Source organism: Acinonyx jubatus, chromosome E2 (genome assembly GCF_027475565.1).
Source record: "Acinonyx jubatus isolate Ajub_Pintada_27869175 chromosome E2, VMU_Ajub_asm_v1.0, whole genome shotgun sequence".
NCBI classification, from domain to species: Eukaryota; Metazoa; Chordata; class Mammalia; order Carnivora; family Felidae; genus Acinonyx; species Acinonyx jubatus.
In genome coordinates, this window is record NC_069396.1 from 26,923,205 (window position 1) to 26,937,790 (window position 14,586).

The 14,586-nt window shown below is 51.4% G+C and overlaps 1 protein-coding gene across 5 annotated transcripts in view; it reads left to right on the forward strand.

The window, feature by feature from the left end:
- The window catches only part of KIFC3 (kinesin family member C3), a 43,059-nt gene that overhangs the window by 22,288 nt on the left and 6,185 nt on the right, over positions 1 to 14,586 (forward strand). For all 5 annotated transcript variants that reach the window (XM_053211348.1, XM_027075858.2, XM_027075862.2 and 2 more), the window contains 8 exons: positions 8,927 to 8,992; positions 9,520 to 9,663; positions 9,801 to 10,040; positions 10,565 to 10,738; positions 11,380 to 11,527; positions 11,609 to 11,739; positions 12,894 to 13,005; positions 14,239 to 14,420. In XM_053211348.1, the coding sequence (XP_053067323.1) occupies positions 8,927 to 8,992; positions 9,520 to 9,663; positions 9,801 to 10,040; positions 10,565 to 10,738; positions 11,380 to 11,527; positions 11,609 to 11,739; positions 12,894 to 13,005; positions 14,239 to 14,420 (1,197 nt within the window). The remainder of the gene's footprint in view (positions 1 to 8,926; positions 8,993 to 9,519; positions 9,664 to 9,800; positions 10,041 to 10,564; positions 10,739 to 11,379; positions 11,528 to 11,608; positions 11,740 to 12,893; positions 13,006 to 14,238; positions 14,421 to 14,586) is intronic.

Below are 14,586 nucleotides of genomic sequence, written 5' to 3' on the forward strand. Positions count from 1 at the left end.
CTTAAAATTTCCTGCATGGCTGGTTTAGTGGTCACAAATCCTTTAATTTTTGTTTGGGAAACTTTTTCACTCTCCTCTATTTTGAATGACAGCCTTGCTGGGTAAATAATTCTTGGCTACATATTTTTCTGATTCAGCACATTGAATATATCCTGCCACTCTTTTCTGGACTGCCAAGTTTCTGTGGATAGGTCTGCTGCAAACCTGATCTGTCTTCCGTTGTAGGTTAAGGACTTTTTTCCCCTTGCTGCTTTCATGATTCTTTCCTTGCTTGAGTATTTTGTGAATTTGACTATGATATGCCTCGTTGATTGATGGTCGGCTTTTGCTGAATCTAATGGGAGTCTTCTGTGCTTCCTGGATTTTGATGACTGTGTCTTTCCCCGGGTTAGGAAAGCTTTCCGCTATGATTTATCCACATAACCCTTAAACCCCTATTTCTCTCTCCCCCTCTTCTGGGACCCCTATGATTCTGATGTTGTTCCTTTTTAATGAGTCACTGATTTCTCTAATTCTTAAATCGTGCTTTAATCTCCCTCTTTTTTTCTGCTTCATTATTCTCTATAATTTTGTCCTCTGTATTGCTACTTCTCTGTTCTGTCTCATCCATCCTTGCCTCAGTGGCCTCCATTCAAGATTGCAGCTCAGTTATAGCATTTTTTATTTCATCCTGACTAGCTTTTACTTCTTTTCTCTCCGCAGAAAGGGATTCTAATCTATTTTCGACTCTAGCTAGTATTCTTATTATCGTGATTCTAAATTCTGGTTCAGACATCTTGTTTGTATCTGTGTTGGTTAAGTCCTTGGCTGTGGTTTCTTCCTGCTCTTTATTTTGGGGTTAATTCCTTCATTTTGTCACTTTGAAGGGAGAAAAGGAATTAATGAGTTAGAAAAAATTAAAATTAAAAAAATATTAAAATTAAAAAATTAAACACACACACACAAAATCAAACAAATGATGATAGCTCCTAGGTGTGTTTTGGTCTGGGTGTTGAAAGTGGCTTGATAGGTTAGAGAAAAAAGGGGGGAAAAAGGAAATTGTTTGAAAATTTGAAAAAATGAATACACTGAAGTAGACTAAAATGAAATGATGGAAGTAAAATAGAATTTGAAAAAATTTACACAAAAGTAAAAAATATAGTAGAAAAAAATGAAAGAAAAATATTTTTAATAAAAATTGAAAATAAAAATGATTTTTTTCTCTTTCTGTATTCAAGAAAAAGAAAGGAAAAAGAGAAAAAAGAAAAAGAAAGAAAATTGAATAGATGGACCGGTAACAGACTGAAATGCCACTGCAATTACTTCATTTTCATCTAGAAGTCAAACTATGAAGCACTTTATAGTTCGTAAACTAAGCAGGTGGAGAGACTTGTGTTCCTGAAGAGTGAGGTTGGCCCAGTTGGGCGGGGCTTAGTGTAATGGCTCTGTTCTTCACTAGATGGCACTGCTTAGTTTACTGGGGTGGATTGTGGTGGCGCTTGTAGGTGCGTATGCTCATGCGCGGGAGCGGTGAAAATGGCGTCAGCCAGCTACCCATTCTCTAGTATCGGAACTCTGTTCTCCCAGATCAGCAATCGTGCACCTGTACTTTGTCTTCAGCTTCCCTCCACGCCCCCCATCCCGCTTTTTCACAGTCTGTGACCAAGCCCCAGGCAGCACCCCTCTCCTGAGTTTTGTCTCAGATGTGGCTGTTTTTCTCATCCTCTTTCTTCTGAGGGACTGCGGCTTTGACCTGCTTCTTCCCTCTGCAGAGGGTCTCACCGAGCAATGGCCAGGCGCCGGCCACACCCAGGAATGCTTGCGGGACCGTGCCTGCTGCTGGTGCCCAGACAGTGTGGCCAGGTGCCAGCCCTCCCCAGAAAAAGTTTGCGAGATAGTGTAGCAGCAGTGTTTCAGGGATTATGGAAAATCACAACACACATCTGGCACCAGGCTTCACCCATAACGACCTTGTTCCAGCACCAGTGATGTGGTTGTTCTCTGGGGTCTGCTGGGACCAGGGGGCCTCACAGTCTCTACCAAATGTCCTTCCAGCAGTGGAACCGCTTTTCTCTGTGTGGCCCAAGAACCTCCCGGACCCCACTCTGCTCCTGGGGACTTGCCCTTCCCACCAGAGCACCGCCAGGTATCGAGCTGCAGCGTTTCAGACTCTGCGCTCCCCCGTTATAGTCTTAATGGAATTTAAACCCTCTTCTTTCTCTTTTCTCTCTTAGTTCAGTCCCTGTGGCTGTTTACACTTTTCTACTTTCTCTTTAGCTGCTTTTGGAGGGTGCTTTTCCCATATTCTCCTCCCCCGCCTCCATCCTCTCTCTGTGTGCAAAAGCGGCTCCCTGCCCTCCACGGCTTCTCTCTCCCCAAGTTCACCTCTCTGTGCCAGGTACCTGCTGAATTTTGTGGTTTAGGTTGTGCAGATTGTTGTGTTAATCCTCAGATCATTTTTCTAGGTGTGCAGGATGGTGTAGTGTTGGTCTGGCTGTATTTCATGGATGCAAGACACAAAAAACTTCCATGCTGTTCCGCCATCTTGGCTCCGCCTCCCATCTTAACCATTTTTAAGTGTATAGTTCACTGGTATTAAGTATATTCACATTTTTATTCATGTTGCAAACCTGAAACTGTTCCCATTAAATACTAACTTCCCCCTCCTCCCTCCTCCTGGCACCCACCATTCTACTTCCTGTCTCTATGAATGTAGCTCTTCCTGGTACTTAATATAAGCGGGATCACAGTATTTGTCTTTTGGTGACTGGCTCATTTCCCTTAGCATAATGCTTTCCAGGTTCATCCATGTTATTGCAAATGGCAGAATTTCCTGTTTTTAAGGCAGAATAATATTCCATCGTATGGATATACCACACTTTGCTTATCCTTTCATTCATCAGTGGACACTTGGTCTGCTACCACATTGTACCTATTGTGAATAATGCTGCTATGAATATGGGTGTGCAAATATCTCTTTGAGACCCTGCTTTGAATTCCTTTTGGGCAAATACCCGTAAGTGGAATGGCTAGATCATATGGTAGTTCCAGTTAAAATTTTTTGAGGAATCCACCATACTGTTTTCCACAGCAGGTACACTGTTTGACATTCCCACCAGCAGTGGGACAAAGGTTCTAATTTCTCCAGATTCTCATCAGTATTTGTTATTTTCTGAGGGTTATTTTTTTTAACTAATAGCCATCATAATGGGTTGAAGTGGTATCTTATTGTGGCTTTGATTTGCATTTCCCTAATGATTAGTGATATTGAGCATCTTTTCATGTGCTTATTGGCCATGTGTGTATCTTCCTTGGAGAAATGTCCATTCAAGTCCTTTGCCTGTCTTGAATTGGGGTTTTTGGGGTGGAGTGGTAGGGGTTCTCTCTATATTCTGAATATTAACCCCTTATCAGTATATGATTCACAGATAGTTTTTTCCATTCCACAGAGCACCTTTCTACTCTGTGGATGGTATCTTTTGATACACAAAAGGTTTTATTTATTTTGATGAAGCTCAATTTATCTATCTTGTCTTTTGTTGCCTGTGCTGTTGGTGTCCAATCTAAGAAAGCACTGCCAAATCCAGTGCCATGAAGGTTTTCCCCTATGTTTATAGTTTTGGTTTTCACGTTTAGGTCTTTGATCTATTCTGAGTTAATTTTGTCTGTGGTGTAAGGCAAGGGTCCAATTTCATTCTTTTGCATGTGGACGTCCAGTTTTCCTGGCACTATTTGTTGAAAAGACTGTCCTTTCCCCCTTGAATAGTCTTGGCACCCATGTCAAAAATCAATTGACCACACATGTGAGGGTTTGTTTCTGGGTTCTCTATTCTAGTCCGTTGATCTGTATGTCGGTCTTTATGCCAGTACTTTATTGTTTTCATTGCTGTAGCTTTGTAGTAACTTTTGAAATCAGGAAGTGTGCGACCTCCCACTTTCTCTTCTTTTGCAAGTATGTTTTGGCTATTTGGGGTTCTTTGAGATTTCATATGAATTTTAGGATGGATTTTTCTATTTCTGCAAAAAATGCCATTGGAATTTTGATGTGGATTGCATTAAATCTGAAGAACGCTTTGGGTAGTATTGATATCTTAGCAATATGTCAATCCATAAACTGGGATGTCTTTTCATTTATCAGTGCCTTCTTTAATTTATTGAGCAATATTTTATAGTTTTCAGTGTATAGATCTTTTGCCTTCTTAAGTTTATTCCTAAGTATTTTATTCTTTCTGATGCAATTGTAAATGGAATTGTTTTCTAAATTTCTTTTTGGATTGTCCATTGATATTGTGTAGAAGCACAACAGATTTTTACGTAATGATTTTGTATCCTGTGACTTTGCTGAGTTTATTAGTTCTAATTGGCCTCCTTTTTTATTGATCAGATTCGTTGCCAATTTTTATTTTTATTTTATTTATTTAATTTTTTAAAATATAATTTATTGTCAAGTTAGCTAATGTGCAGTGTATACAGTATGCCCTTGGCTTTGGGAGTAGATTCCCATGATTCATCGCTTACATACAACACTCATTGCTCATCTCAACAAGTGTCCTCCTCAATGCCCATCACCCATTACCCCCCCCCCCAACCCCTCTATCAACCCTCAGTTTGTTCTCTGTATTTAAGAGTCTCTTATGTTGCCTACCTCTCTGTTTGAAACTATTTTTTCCCCTTCCCTTCCCCCATGGTCTTCTGTTAAGTTTCTCAAATTACACATATGAGTGAAAACATATATCTTTCTCTGACTGACTTATTTCACTCAGCATAGTAACCTCTAGTTCCATCCACATTGTTGCAAATGGCAGGATTTCATTCTTTCTTATTGCCAAGTAGTATTCCATTGTGTGTATACACACACACACACACACACACACACACACACACACCACATCTTTTTTTATCCATTTATTGGTTGATGGACATTTGGGCTCTTCCCATACTTTGGCTATTGTTGATGGTGCTGCTGTAAACATTGGAGTACATGTGCCCCTAGGAATCAGCACTCCTGTATCCTTTGGATAAATTCCTAGTAGTGCTATTGCTGGGTCGTAGGGTAATTCTAGTTTTAATTTTTTGAGGAACCTCCACACTGTTTTCCAGAGCCAGTTGCCTATTTTTAAACCTTAGTTAAGTTCACATAAAGATCTGGAATTCCTATTTTGTCAGAATATATTGGAAGACGTGGCACCTCTGGCCCGACAGTCCCACGTGGCACCCACATGCCTGGAGCCTTGTAGCAGCTCCTTCCTTTGGCAGAAGTGAGTGTCCTCCTGCTGGTGCCCAGTGGTGCCCCAGCCTCTAGCACCCCTCCTGGCCCCACCCTGCCTGACAGCCTCACTCACAGACCCTGCTCTACCCAGCCTCTTGTGCACTCATTCTTCCTACATGTGTTTACAGAGCACCTGCTGTGTGTGAGGCACTGTCCTAGGCACTGGGAATTCGTCACCCACACTACAGACAGATATCTCTGCTCTCACGGGCCTTTATTCTAACAATAGAACTCGCTGTATGCTGGGGTCTGTCCTAAGCGCTTTATTTACGTTATCTCATTTAATCTCACTTAATGCCCTTGTAGGGGTAGCCTCACTGTCCTGATGAGGAAAGCAAGAGGCATGGTGAAGTTGAGACTTTTCCAAGGTTATCCAGCGAGTAGGGTGATGTCTATATTAGAAAGCTGGGCAGTCAGGCCTGAGAACCCCTGTGCCCGACTGCCCCTCAGTGGCAGAAGGACCTGAATGTGAAAACTTGGCAGTGGGCAGGGCAGGGTGGATGGGGCCAGATGGGCACAGTCAGTCATGTAGCCATATGTCCTGAGAGGGGGAGTGTGTTGGTGACGGGATGGGGTGCTTCCGGGGGCCGCCCCTCTGGCCTCTGTTTCCTCAGGGTGTTCTGGGTCCCGGGACCTCTTGCCTTTTCAGCTCAGCAACGCCTTGGTCTCGCCACTGGGAGAGCCCTCTTTTCCTCAGAGGACAGACAGCTGGTGATCAAGAGCCAGGCTTGGTGGGAGATGGGGAGGTAATCAGCAGGTTGTCTCCACTGATGGGAGCAGACAGCTGAGAACACAGACCTGTGCAGGGCAGCCCCACCCTCTACTGAACCCACTTCTGCTGAGAGATGGAAATGTGGGTTTGTGTCAGATGGGCCCCGGCTCCCCACTCCCACTGAGGCCCTGTGCACCAGGCCCATGACCCAGTTTCTCCAGCTGACAAGGAGCCTGGGCCTGGGAAGGGACGTTGCACAAATTTAGCCTGGTCCCTTGGTCAGCCCTGGGGTTGACATCATACCCTCCTGGGCACCATCACAGCAGCCTGCCGGGGACCTGCTTCCCCTTCGGCCTGGCTCTTTGCCCTCAGGAGTGTGCATGCCGCTTGTCTGCTGTCACTTCTAGTGTTCATTGGGTGTCTACTGCGTGCTGGTCACCTGCCGGGGTTGGGGCTTATGATGAGTAATAGAGAAGGTCCCTCCCCTCTTTGCGGATAGATGCCAGCATGATTGCTGACTCAGAGCCCGGGCGGGTGTGGACAGGATGCCTCTGGGGGCTCTCTCCTGTGGAAGGCCTTCCTCGCCACTCTGGTTCACCCTCAGCACCCCGCTCTCTGCTCTCACCGCTCCTGAAATAGACCCCTCTGGGTAGAGGGCAATGGCCCCACTCCTGAGCAGCATACATCCTGACTTCTCAGCCCCAAATGCAGCTGGCCTGCCGGGGCACGGTCACCATGCACCACAGCGGTGACTGGTGCCTGACAGGCCACACTGCTGTGTTGGTGGGTCATGTCCCCCGCTGTCCGAGACAAGCCAGGAGATGACTGTCTGACGTCTCTGACAAAGGGAGTCTTTTATAGCCTCTTCCTCAACCCCTCACCCTCACCCCTAGCCTGCCCCATTTTGTAGCCACCTCCTTTTGGGGCACCCCTCAGAAATTCCAGGTAGAGCCTAGGAGTGCCCAGAGTTCTAATTGTGATGCAAGAAAGGAGCAGGAGCCTGGGCTACAGGCAGGTGGCAGGCAGGCGTCCTGACCCCGCAAGTAAGCACTTGGAAAACCCCATTCTCGCTGCATCTGGGGCTGAGTGCTGGTGGCAAGGTCCCAGCACACCCAGCCCGGTGCTGAGGAAACAGCCTGTCTGAGGCACCTGTTCAGTGCAAGTGGATCTTCCTGGGGTGCTTTCTGAGGGAAGGAAGGGGGGTGGGGGGACTCAACCTTTCAAAAGTAGGTAGACCCACCTATATCAGGATGGGGGGAGTGTGTATGAGAGGAGTACGTATTCTTTGAGGCTTACAAGTTACTGAAAAGCATAAAGAATTTGGCAGAATTCTACAGTCCAGAGACTTCTGCCTCTTGGTGTTATATTCGCAATTTTGTTTTCAGACTTTTGACTTAACTATGTTCGGGAGCCTTTCTCCAAGTCACTTAAAACTTCTGCTAACCCTAACCGTGACGACTACGCACTAGTCTGCGTGTACCTATGCCATAACTTGCGTAACCATTCTCTTAATGCTGGGGATTCACGCTAGTCCTGATTTCACCACCAAGGAATGAAAGGCTGCATTCTGTGAGGTGTCCCTCACTCCCCTCTAAGGCCGGGGGATCTGAGTGCTCCTCCCACCAGGGTCTCAGCAAAAGGGGGCATCGGAGGTGGCACAGGCCTGGTCTGCATGCTGCCCATGCTACTCACACACTGTTGATGACATCTCAGCCATGTAAAGTGGGGAGATTTGACATATCCCCAAATCCCAACATCTGGCCTGTCTTGAAAGGTCAGACGTTTGGAGACGTGGGCCTGCATGTCTCTGGCCGCGGCCTGCAGGGAGTGCATTGTGGCTGCCTCCTAGGGGTGGATAGCAGGTGTCCAATCCTGCACTGCCCCTCACCTGCCTTACCTGGCCCTGGCTGGCCCCTGCAGGCAGGGGACTTTGTCACCTGTCGCTTAGTAATAAGAACCTAGCGCTTCGTGGTCCGCTTGTGTAAAACCCACCTCTCCTAAGCCCCCGCCGAGTGAGTCTGACTCTCACTGTGCCTTCTCAAGGTGAGGTATGGTAGGGTATGGTCCTCATAGAATGTTCTGCAAGAAAACCGCCAAACATGCTCTAATGAATGCTGGTGCCAAAGTCATTGGCTGCATTTGCAGTTATCTCCCGAGAGGTTCCTGCAGGTGGGCTGATAGAGAACCAGGGTTTGGGTCCTGCGAGGAGGATGGCCAGCGGGGGGACAGCTCTAGGGGAGGGTCGCCATCCTGGGATGTGTACTCTCGGAACTGGCATCTTGCTTGCCCCCGCCCTGGGCTCTGGCTGAGCCAGGCCACCCTTGCCTCCTCACAGACCGTGCACCCCTCCTCTTTCTAATAGCCTCTGCTGGCCATGGCTCTCCAGCAAGACAGTCTGGGAGCTGGGGTGGACACAGGTCTGAGATGTGCCCTGGTCACTGACAGACCTGTCTCCACAGGCAGATTCACCAGGAACCACTTGAAGTGGAAAAATTTAGGACTTGGGCAAGGACTGATCCAGGTTTTGTAGTGCCTAGAGTTAATACAATTTGGAAGCCTTTTTAAGGAAAAAAGAAAAATATATATATATATATATATATATATATATATATATATAATTACAAATACCTAAGTAGACGCAGGGGCCGATGCAAGGCAGGCGTCCTGAGGTCTGCCTTCTGAGTCTCCCAGGGAGCTGCCTCTGGTGTGGGCTTGGTGGTACACGGGTCACCTCTGCTTTGCTTGCTCCCCAGACTTTCCTGAGAGCCCAGGCTACCTGGGTCTTGAAGTGGGAGAGGGTGCTGAAGGCTATTGGGATGGGGCAGGTGTGTGTCACCTGGAGTCCCAGGTGTGGCCTGATGCTTGAACACAGGGAGGGCTGGGGCTGAGAGATCAGGCCTGGGTGTGGGCTGGAGGTGAGGAACAAGAGGCTCACCGTGACCGTGACTGTGGCTTTGTGCTGGCAGGTGGAAAACCTGAAGGAGAAGCTCATTAGCCAAGCCCAGGAAGTGAGCCGCCTTCGATCAGAGCTGGTGAGGCTCAACACTGCCATCCTAAGGTGGGCGGGGGAGGCGGGCGTTGGCCGGGTCTCATGCAGACTGACCCTTCCAGATGGGATGTGCGACCCCATCTCTCCAGGGCCCTCACTTCCAGCCCAAGCCGGGGCTGCCCGTGTGCCCATCAGACTGCCATCCTGCCTGGGAGACGGTCCCTGAATATTTGTCTCCACTCACTAGGTCCTCAGAGGTCATGTGACCCCCAAAGGGAGGGAGGTTAATTCTCGTTTGCTGATGTAAAATAGGAGTGTGATCTCTGTGTATAAATACGACTTTCTTGTTACTTTCACACTCAGGAAAATAGAATGAACGGGGCGGGGTGAAGTCCGTCCCTCCAGCTCCCCTTTCCTCCTGTCTTCTCATTTCCCTCTGGAGCTCCTGCTCTCTTCCCTCCCTCTCCGCCTTTCTCTTTCCCTCTCCTTCTCCCCACCTGTCTCCTCTCTCCCCTGCCCTGGTAACCCTCTCCACCTCACATGCGTCCCCTGTGCTCTGGCCGTCTGCAGGGAGGCACGGACTTGGAGAAGCACCGGGACCTGCTGATGGTGGAGAATGAACGGCTGAGGCAGGAGATGCGGCGCTTCGAGGCAGAGCTGCAGGAGCTGCGGGCCAAGCCGGTGGCCCCCTGCACGGGCTGCGAGCACAGCCAGGTGAGCGGGCTGGCCCCGGCCCCACCCGGTCCCAGAAGGCTCAGTCCCCAACGGTGACCCAGTTCCTCACAGTGACCCCTGCCCGCTTGTCTGTCCTTCCCTGGGTCCCGGCGTCGCTCGCCACCGCCTGCCTGCAGGAGAGCGCCCAGCTCCGGGACAAGCTGTCACAGCTGCAGCTGGAGGTGGTGGAGAACAAGGGCATGCTGTCGGAGCTGAACCTGGAGGTGCAGCAGAAGACCGACCGGCTGGCGGAGGTCGAGCTGCGGCTCAAGGACTGCCTGGCCGAGAAGGCGCAGGAGGAGGAGAGGCTGAGCCGGCGCCTCCGGGACAGCCACGAGACCATCGCCAGCCTGCGGGCCCAGTCGCCGCCAATCAAGGTGAGCCGTGGCCACGTGCAGGGCCTTGGGAGCGCCCTCTCCATCCCGCGCCCAGGGCGGGGCCTCCCGGAGGAGGGGCTTAAGCGTCTTGGTGAATGAGGAGGGGCAGGTGGTTGAAGGAATCATTGCAGGTCTGCCCTTAGTCTTGCCCCTTCCTCTCCTTGCCGTCCAGGGCCAGGCGCGTAGCGGGCATCTGGCAACTGAGGCTTGAGGTGCCCGGGCGTGCCAGGCATGGATGTGACGCACCGCGAGGTTCTACCTTCATCTTTGCCCTTCTTGTCTGTCCTGTGCCCAGGCTGGGGCCACAGCCAGGCTCTTGGTGGGCTAATTAGATGAGAGCATTCCAGGAGGCCCTTGCAGCATCCTGGAAAGCCAGTACCTCGAGGCCTCTCTAGTTTTTTCTGGGGGCTCTTGGCAGGATGTCCCTGAACGTCCCTTCCCAAGGCCAGTCGCGTCTCAGGACCCCCGGGTGAGGTCGAGGCACCAACGCGCCGCCACACGCCCGTCCCTCCTTCCCCTCACAGTATGTCATCAAGACCGTGGAAGTGGAGTCGTCCAAGACCAAGCAGGCCCTCAGCGAGTCCCAGGCCCGGAACCAGCACCTGCAGGAGCAGGTGGCCATGCAGAGGCAGGTGCTGAAGGAGATGGAGCAGCAGCTACAGAGCTCGCACCAGCTGACCGCGCAGCTCCGGGCACAGGTGCGTGGGCTGCGGGGGCGCGCGTAGCTGTGGGAGAGCATGCGCACGCCCGGCTGGAGAGAGCATGCGCACGCCCGGCTGGAAAGCCGGAGGCGGGCCTTCAACACTATGGCGGGTCAGCGCTCCGGGGTCCGATGCGCCTGGGTTCCGGTCCCTTCTCTCCCTGCTGGCTGCATGACCAAGGCCAAGTTTTGTTAGTGTCTGTTTCCTCATCTGTAAAATGATGTGATCGCAGAACTCCCCTCCCAGTGGGGCTCAGGGCCATAATCTTTAAAGGTTCCTCACACAGGGTCTAGCGCACACGTTCTTAGAAAGGAACCCTGGTCACTACTGTATAACAAGTGCTCTCCCCTGCCCTCCTGGGGCCTGTAGCTTGTGCACCTGTTACGTGCCAGGACCCAGGCTGGTGCCGGGGGTAATGCAAGGAAGTAGCTTCACGGAGCTCCCAGACCTCTCGAGGAGCGAGATGGCCATCTACCCTTCTCGTGTGTGTGTGTGTGTGTCTATGTGTACATGTAGGGGTCAGTGTTTGCTCACGTGGGCTGTGGGGTAGGTGAGGGGCTTCTTTCTGGCTCTCCCCCCCCCCCTTCTGAGCTTCTCTCCCCCCCCACACACATTGAGCTTCTGGTCTTGGCCATCAGATCGCCATGTACGAGTCAGAGCTGGAGCGGGCACACGGGCAGATGCTGGAGGAGATGCAGTCCCTGGAGGAGGACAAGAACCGGGCCATCGAGGAGGCCTTTGCCAGAGCCCAGGTGGAGATGAAGGCTGTGCATGAGAACCTGGCAGGTGAGCCGGCTGGCCGGGCCCTGGCCTGCCCCGTGCCGTAGCCCCTCCCCCTGTCCACTTTATACCTCTGTGTCCCCATAGGTGTCCGGACCAACCTGCTGACGCTGCAGCCAGCACTGCGGACCCTCACCAACGACTACAATGGGCTCAAGCGGCAGGTGCGTGGCTTCCCCCTGCTCCTGCAGGAGGCTCTCAAGAGCGTCAAGGCCGAGGTGAGTGCAGCTCATGGCTGAGGGGACGGGGGAGGCTGGGAGAGGCCCTGGAGCCCAGGGCTCCATTCCAAAATGCAGTGAAGCCTCCCAGACAGTAGCCCCCCTGCCTCACCCACACACTGCCACCCCCAGACCCTGTTTGAAAAATACACTGGTCAGGGGCAGGTATTTGGGTATTTGACTTATTGTGATGCTTTAAACCAAACATATTACATGTATTCTTATATCTCAAACATGCTGCACATATTCTTACATCTGTTAGTTTTGATTTTTTTAAGCTATACTTGTACAGTATGAGAATAGCCAGCGTCTCTTAAGTGCCTCCTACGTGCTAAGCCTTTTATAGCTGTCAGCTCCTTGAATCTGTACAACAGTCCTGCAGGGTAGAGAGACTGATATATTTTGGGAATAGAAAATAGTTCTTTCTGTGAAAAAAATTATGTCAGTAATACATGGACGTGGTAGAAAGTTCAAACTATGCAGAAGAGCATCAGAAGAAAAGGAAGGGCCTCTCTCTGCCACCCTGGCCTGCTCCCCAGAGGCGGATGTCTGTCAGAATTTACCCCCCGAGCGTTCTGAGCATGATGAAGCCTGTTGATGTATTTGCGTGCACGTGCACACTTCCCTTTTTACCCAACGAAGGGCAACATATGCATGCGCGGTCTGCATTTTGGTCCTTTCCCTCATGAAGTGTAACATGGAGGTCCGTACCTACCAAGTCCTACAGATCCGCGAATTAGATGGTGTTCTCCCCAGTTTACAGAGGAGAAAAAAGAGGCTCGACGACTGAGATGGTTGCCTTAGGTCCCCCCAGCTACTTGAGATGAGGGTAGAGCTGGAGTATGGGTCCAGCTGAATCTTGTTGTAGTCAAGTGCTAGTGCTGTGAAGTGAGGGCTGAGTCCTGCTGTTTGCTCATCAGCAGAGCAATAAGCCTCGTTGAGACTCAGTTTATTCCTCCGTAAAATGGGCCTGGCAGCAGTACATGCCCACAGGGGCTATTGGATAGAGTTGGCCTGTGACACCGGACCTCAAGTACTCAGCCCAGGGCGGGAGGCAGTGAGCAGCTGCTGGGGTGGGGGTGGGAGGTGGCAGGCAGCGTGGTAAGCCAGGTCGGTGGAGCCAGCCTGTGACAGCGCTGCGCACCCCCCACCAGATCGGCCAAGCCATCGAGGAGGTCAACAGCAACAACCAGGAGCTCCTGCGCAAGTACCGCCGGGAGCTGCAGCTGCGCAAGAAGTGCCACAATGAGCTCGTGCGGCTGAAAGGTGACCGCCGGGGGTGCTGGGGGGCCCTGGCACAGGGGTCCCAAGCTGGCTCGGAGGTGATGCAGCCCTTCCCCCCAGCCCAGCACCACTCCTTGGAGCTGTGCCCTGCCACCGAGGGGCTGCTGTAGCTCCGTCTTTGTAGATCCGGAAACCCAGAGAAGTCGGGGAGCTTGCTCAAACCCGCATGGCTAGTAAACAGTCTGCCCTGGATCTGGACTTGGATCTGTCCAACTCTGAAGCCCTCACCCCAGTGCCCATGGCAGGTGACCCCTGGGCCCCGAGGGGGCCGGGTGGGCTATTGAGGCACTGGGTGGGGTGGCTGGTATGCTGCTTGTTCTGACCAACGGCCTGGCCAAGCTTGAGGGTACCTGTTTGCTACACAAAGGTCTAGGGAGTGCTTGCTGTGTGCCAGGTGCTGTTCCAGATACTGAGACATGGCCGTGAGCCCACATAGATGCTGTCGCTGGCCTCACGGTGCTCGCTTCAGCTGGGGCAGCAGTGATCATTAATCACCCAGAGAACCTCAACACTGCCCCTGTTACCGGGGCTAGGGAGGGGCTCTCAGAGCCCCTTAGTGTCTGACAGTCAAGCGTGTCAGGGGGCTTCCCGGAGGAGGTGCAGCCAGACCTTGGACCTGGATGGTGAGGTGGAGTGTACAGGTGAAGGTGAAGGTGAAGATTCTGGCTGTAGTGGGGAGTTTGTTCTTCATTCCACTAAGATCCCACTGAAGGGCTTGAAGCGATCAGATCTATGTGCCCACACACCCCAGGGCTGCCTCGTTGCCTGGTTCTATCTGCCTGATTCCCAAGCCCTGTCCTGGCATCCATGGTGTCCTTTTAGAATGACAGAATAAGTCTCTTGGCTTACTGGGACCCAAGCCCTATCGTATAGAGAAAACTGAAGTCCAGACACATAGAGAGAGTGTCCATTTGGTATCCCACCCAGATTGGGCACAGGGCCTGAGCCCCACAACTGACCTTTCCTCCCTGTCCCCAGTGTGAAGCTCCCACTCTCAGCTGGCTTGCCCAGGAAGAAAGGGTACTGATACTTGAATTCATGATAGTGTGAGTGACTGATCACAGCTTTGTGGGCTACCTTTCCTTGGGGGGCCTTGCTTAGAAGGCAGCAGGTTCCTGAGCCGCTGGGTTGCTCAGGACACCAGAGGATGCCAGTGTAGAGGCAGTCTGATCTTGACCCAGCCTGTACCCTTCTCTCCTCCCCCACACAATCCAGGGAATATCCGGGTGATTGCTCGTGTCAGGCCAGTCACCAAAGAGGACGGAGAAGGACCCGAAGCGACCAATGCTGTGACCTTCGATGCTGACGATGACTCCATTATCCACCTACTACACAAAGGAAAGCCTGTGTCCTTTGAGCTGGACAAGGTCTTCTCCCCGCGGGCCTCACAGCAGGACGTGAGTGTGGCCCTGTGGGGAAAGGGACAGAGCAGTGGAGGGTGGGGGGACACACAGGGAGAGATGATGGGAGCATGGACCGAAAGAAGTATAAGAGTGGGGAAGACACGATGGGGAGGCGTGGGGCACTGGGATGCCTTGCTCCCTCCACTGGAGGAGAGAAGAG